The 6,430-nt window shown below is 43.1% G+C and overlaps 1 protein-coding gene across 3 annotated transcripts in view; it reads left to right on the plus strand.

Annotated features, from left to right (window-relative positions):
- pak5 (p21 protein (Cdc42/Rac)-activated kinase 5) overlaps positions 1–6,430 on the plus strand; it is a 112,777-nt gene that overhangs the window by 94,782 nt on the left and 11,565 nt on the right. For all 3 annotated transcript variants that reach the window (XM_084083460.1, XM_084083461.1, XM_084083462.1), the window contains 2 exons: positions 433–587; positions 5,810–5,943. In XM_084083460.1, coding sequence (XP_083939586.1) covers positions 433–587; positions 5,810–5,943 — 289 coding nt within the window. The remainder of the gene's footprint in view (positions 1–432; positions 588–5,809; positions 5,944–6,430) is intronic.

Raw genomic sequence — 6,430 nt, forward strand, 5'->3', positions numbered from 1 at the left:
AGTGGGACAAAATAATAATTATTATTATTATGAATCTGCTTAATCCATTAAGACCTGAAGCCGATTCTACAAATGTCTTCTAAATCCCAACAGTTTTCTAAAAAAACGTATGTTGCTATAATATCAGTGGTTCTCAAACTTTTTCATAATTGTCAAGGACCTCCAAAATTATATGTATTACAGATGTTCACTTTATAAGAATATATGCATTCACAGATTTACACACATTATCACTTTTTTTTTTTTAAATAGCGAAGTGTAAAATAATGCTTTTTTTGGCTCAAATCTAAAAATGACACAAATGCGTTCCAGGTCTTAATCGGTTAAGGCCTTAGATGTCAAGTATAGTCACTTTTCTACAGTACATGATCATTTCTTATGTAGAAACAAACAGATGCAAGCTGTAAACGCTCCTCATCAATGTTCCGTCAGGTGACCCCCGGGAATACCTGGACAGCTTCATCAAGATCGGCGAGGGGTCCACGGGCATCGTGTGCATCGCCAGCGAGAAGCACAGCGGCAAGCAGGTGGCCGTGAAGAAGATGGACCTGAGGAAACAGCAGAGGAGAGAGCTCCTATTCAACGAGGTATAGGACCGCTCTTTTCCTTTTTTTTATACTGTAAAACAAATAACAAACGATCTACATATTTACACATGGAACCTGAGATAAGATATAAAGGTGCGTGAGCGTAGCAGCAGACGTATACTGTGCATGATATACTTATGGACGTTAGTTAAAGGAGCATTTCACCCCTGGAAGAACTTACAGTGACTCAATGTTAATAATATTTGTAGTAGATAACAGTAGCAAAATTTGAAATTTGCACCCCTATGGCCAGAAAAATATAGAAGTCTGTGTGTTTGACTGGGGTTTGACTGGACTGCTGCATTACTACAATGACCATACTGCTTTGGGGCACTGCCCTTGCTTGTGGGGAGGGGAGGCTGCGTGGGGGTGTGGTCTACATTGTAGTCAGGAAATAAGGTGAGATAAAGAGACTATGAGTCAAAAGACTCATAGTCTCTGAGGATATGGATACAAATTTAAAAATACAGATAAAACACATAAAACACACCAGGATCATGTTTATGGGTCCTAGACCTAGATAAAAATAGGGGTTTGATGCAAAATCGGCGAAATGTCCCTTTAAGGTGCGAGAAAAAAAACACAAAGGACAAGTCAGTGTGTTGTACATGGGATTAAGGTGCAAAAATGACAGTGCGTGTTGACCGCATAATCCACATAAAGTAGACTGACACTGGTATAATCCGCAAGTAGGTCCATGAGGAAGAGCAAAGAAAAACTAAGTCACGTCACTTGTCGGTATAATCCAGGTATAAACTCTGTAATGGAAGCGTGAACACAAAAAAAAAAAACACGTCACAGAACTTCAGGGTTTATGGATAGATCAGTGTTGCCAGATTCTGTGAGAGAAACAAGCAACCAGGTCTAGGAAAACCAGCCCAAAAGAAGTGACTATGGGGCCACATGAGCACTTTACCATATACTGTACATCAGCTATTTGAAAATAGCAGATCTACAAGCTCACAACGCGTCGCGATGCGACACGTTGTGAGCTTGTAGATCGGCTATGTTCAAATACAATATTGCGGGGAAATTATAATAAGCAGATCTGGCAACCCTGGTTGGGATCCGGAATCGGAGGGTCCGTTTGGTTCCATTTGTACACTCTCAGAGTTACAGACCTTTAAGTGTCCCCCTCAAGTAACCCAGAGGATCCCTGTACCTCACTTTGAGAACCACCACAATGTATGCGATATTGTACAGACATCGCCATGCATGCTGGCTTGTGGTGGACATTTTTGTCAAAATTGTATTTTTGACATGGACATACAAAATGAGTTGACAAACACATAAAGAGCTAGCCCTAAATGACCAGGACAGCTCAATAACCCGACGGGTCCATTTGGTTACATTTGTATACACTCTCAGAGTCATGGGGGTCCTTGAAATTGAAACGTTTTAGAACCCCTGTCCTAGTGCACTCCTAATGTGCCATGCATTGTGTCACAGTAAATCAGTGTCATACATATTCTGAAGAAACGGACATTCAGTAATTGGGTCTTATGATCAAAATGATCCTCCTCATGCCCACACCTGTTGTGTTATGATAATGAGGGGAGGGTATATTTTTACTATGTCACTAAAGGGCTGTTTTTCTATTGGCACGTTTGACCCTCAAGATTTCAGCCTCCAGGTAGAAACTCAAAATAGTCAGAGAAGACATAAAACACCATAAAACACGTCTCAAATCCAGCCGTCGAGTAATCTGAGTTCCCAGAAGTTTTCGACGGCTCGGCGAGGAACTTCTGGGCCAGAGCCCTGGGATTTGTGGACGGGATGTTATTTACGCTCTGAATCTGAGCGGACACGCCTCTTACCGGTCTGAGAGCTGTGCAACTCGTCTAAAAAGTCCGACGAGAGGCAAACAGCAGTACACAACAATGGCGGCCGAAATTTCTCAAGGGGAAATTGCTTCCCGTCGATCCTATTTAGATGCAACACCCACTGCATGTGGATCCCGCCCCCTTTTCTTCATTGGCTGTTGATTTGAATCACAACGCAGTGGCCGCGCCCCCGCCGTCCAAACTCCGAGGCAATGCCTCCCAGACTAGCCGTCGAGTGCCATAAACATAGATCTATGACTCTGCTTGAAGGAATCGACGGATGTGACGTCATCCGAAAAAACATCACCTCCGTCTATTCCTATATTAGGATTTGTAGAAAAACAAAAAAAAAATAATGGTGAAAACCAGCCATTTTCAACAGGCGATCGCTCCAAAATGGCCGATCGCGGTAGAAATGTTATTGTTCCAGTGGATAGACGGGACCCTCCCCCACCCCGCGGACGCTTTTCTTTTACATCGGCGTGCACGTTGTGGCTTCTGTGGCTGTCCAAAGATCGTCAAAACGTGGTAAAAAAATGCTGGTAAGAGTACCAGCGTTTTTTTCACCGATGATGATTTGGATGCATTGTACCTGGCACTCAATGTGTTTAAGAGGAAATCGTTAAAATCCTAAAGGATCCCAGCTCTAGTTATGGAAAGGCCCAGGTTATACAGAAGGTTCTGGGTTTAACCTTTGTAGTTGAAAAGAGACATAACACTGGTGATGATGTCGTGTGTATATCAGGGCAGTGTTTGGTGTTTTGGAGGCGGAGGAGGGCTGTGTGTCGTGTCATGTGCGGCGGAGTCATCCTTAACCCACACGATCACAGCGCGTTGTGCCTCTCTCTCCCACATCACACGCGAGAGATCACAACCCAGATTGTTCACTGAACAGTCTGCTGTTATGTGATATGCCTCCTCCTACTCCTCCTCCTCCTCCTCCTCCTCTGTTGGTTGTTGCTAGATCTCATACAAGGACAGCAGATAAAAAAGAAAGCAGGTACAATAATATTGTGGAAGATGAGTCATTGACTGGTGCTCCATTTACAAAGGCAGAGAAATGAGAACCTGGCCAACCGACTGGCGCATTCACCGTAGCAGCTACCTTTACTGTGTTGTTTACTGCGTTGTTTGATTGATTGTGTGTGTGTGTGTGTGTGTGTGTGTGTGTGTGTGTGTGTGTGTGTGTGTGTGTGTGTGTGTGTGTGTGTGTGTGTGTGTGTGTGTGTGCGTGTGCGTGTGTGTGTGATTATGCGGTTACGTGTGTGCGCTTGCAGATACATTTTGCTCGGCAGTGGGTGTTCATTTCCAAGCTAATGTTATCCTATTAATGCAACACTATAATCCTTTATTAAATAAGCCCCCGTAACATGTGCAAATTAGAAAGGGAGGGGGGGGGGGGGGTATATTTAATTTGGGGGAAATGTTGTCAATATACCTGTACATGTAACAGTCACGAAGACAGTTGCTTTGCCAAATACTGTGTCATTGTTTTAAATGATTTAGCGATGTTATAGCTAAGTCAGTGGTTCTCAAAGTGCGGTCCAGGGACCCCTCTTAGTTCCTTGAGGAGGTTTCAAAGGGACCCTTACAGGTCTGTAACTCTGAGAGTGTACACACGTTATGGGGGTCCTTGAAATGAAACAGTTTTGAGAAGTACTGGTATAAGTAATTGTGTTTTTGTTGGCACCCCAATCCTGGGTACAGGGCTGGGTGGAGGGGACCCCCCAGTCGGCCCTCAACGCACCTGCGGGAAAATTACTTGAGGCAGGAAGGCAGAGGCTGTGCTCCCAGAGGGCCCTGGACACTTAAAGCGATTTTTTATTTTTCAAAAAGAACCAAGGCAGGGGCCACTTTAATGGGAAAATAAAAAAACTCCCATTCAAGTATTTTTTTCTCAGAAACCGTAAGTGCTAGAGTTACAAGACTTGGAGGGAAGGTTCATAATTTATTGCAAAATTATTTAAAAAATAATTACACCAGTCGGCCTCATGGTGGCACTATAACAGCCCACTTTACGTTTTGGCCTATAACTCTTGAAACGTAGGTTGTAGAATAAATATTTTTTTCCCCTAAATTTCTTGGGTCATGACGCAGCTCCCCATATAGGCCACGGCCATTTGCATCAGGATAGATTTTCCGCCATTTTGAATTTGTCAAAACACACTTTTAGCTCCTCCTCCCACAAATGTTGTCCAAATTTCACAAAAATTGGTACACATGATCTCTGGACCCTGTGATAAACATCTCCAAGCTGAATTTTGATAGTCCATACCGTTCATCCGTAAATGGCTTCCAAAGTTAGCGGGAGGGGCCTGTTTTACAAAAAAGGCCAAAAATCACAAACGAAACGTCCGGTCAATCCCAAATTTGAATCACATGTCAAGGATGGTTTACTCAACGAATCCCCAAAAGCATTTCCACTTTGATCCATAGGAGGCACCACAAATGCACAAAATGTAACCGTTTGATGCAAAAACCTTATTTTGGGGGGATCAATCCTCTCAAAATGAAACGCAAGTAATCACAGGAGTGACGTGACAATGTAGCCTCCGACGGTATTCCTTCCAGCGCATTCCTCGAGTCCCGGCGGCCGCGACCCATGACTCGCGTCGGCGCAACCACACTTTGCAATTTCCCAGAATTGCGAATATTCTAGTTGAATTATTATTGTCCTGGGACTGGAGTTCATTCTGCAATAATAGCCAGTGGTGTAGGGTAACTAAGTACATCAACTTAAGTACTGTACTTAAGTACACTTTTGAGGAATTTTTACTTTATTGGAGTATTTCCAATTTTCAGTACTTTTACCTCTACTCCACTACATCTCAGAGGCAAATATTGTACTTTCCTCCACTACAATTATTTGAAAACTATAGTTACTAGTTTCATTTAAGATATAAATTATGATATTATAAAACATACATTAACCACTTCAGCCCTATTTCATACATAGGCTATTTTAAAATAGCCGATCTACAAGCTCACAACGCGTCGTATCGCGACGCCTTGTGAGCTTGTAGATCTGCTATTTTCAAACATATTAGTACTTTACTTTTGGTACTTTAAGTACATTTTGATGCCAATACTTTTGTACTTTTACTCAAGTAACATTTTGAACACAGGCCTTTTGCTTTTAACAGAGTATTTCTACATTGCAGTATTGATACTTTCACTAGTAGAAAATGTGAGTACTTTTTCCACCACTGAATAATAGCAACCGTTTAATGGACTTCATCCCTCTCCCTCTCCGTCTCCCTCTCCGTCTCTGTCTCTGTCTCTGTCTCTGTCTCTGTCTCTGTCTCTGTCTCTGTCTCTCTCTCTCTCTCTCTCTCTCTCTCTCTCTCTCTCTCTCTCTCTCTCTCTCTCTCTCTCTCTCTCTCTGTCTCTCTGTCTCAGGTTGTTATCATGCGGGACTACCACCATGAGAACGTGGTTGACATGTACAACAGCTACCTGGTTGGAGACGAGCTCTGGGTGGTGATGGAGTTCCTAGAGGGAGGGGCCCTCACGGACATAGTCACCCACACCAGGTAACCTGATCACGCTCTGTGTCTCTGACATTCAATTATATAGCAAGTGTTCAGACACGTGTCAGGGATTGATGGAATTACACGTCACACTGTTGCTATATCACACACAGTATGAAGAAGTATGGCATTTATGAATCAAGCACAATATTTGTCAGTGTGATCATGGCAGGTGTCAGTGTGATGATAGCCTCGGGAACCCATCAGGGTTGCCAGATCTGCTCAGTATAATTTCCCCGCAAGATTTTATTTGAAAATAGCCGATCTACAAGCTCACAACGCGTCGCATCGCGACGCGTTGTGAGCTTGTAGATCGGCTATTTAGCTGATGTACATGTTAAAGTACTCATGTGGCCCATAGTCGCTTCTTTTGGGCTGGTTTTCCTAGACCTGGTTGCCTGTCTCTCTCACAGAATCTGGCAACACTGGAACCCATGCTTTTTTTCTTTTTTTTTTTTCAAAAGAAAAAAAGCCTGGAGTAACGTTGCAG

This window comes from Gymnoscopelus microlampas, assembly GCF_963454915.1.
Source record: "Gymnoscopelus microlampas genome assembly, chromosome: 16".
NCBI classification, from domain to species: domain Eukaryota; kingdom Metazoa; phylum Chordata; class Actinopteri; order Myctophiformes; family Myctophidae; genus Gymnoscopelus; species Gymnoscopelus microlampas.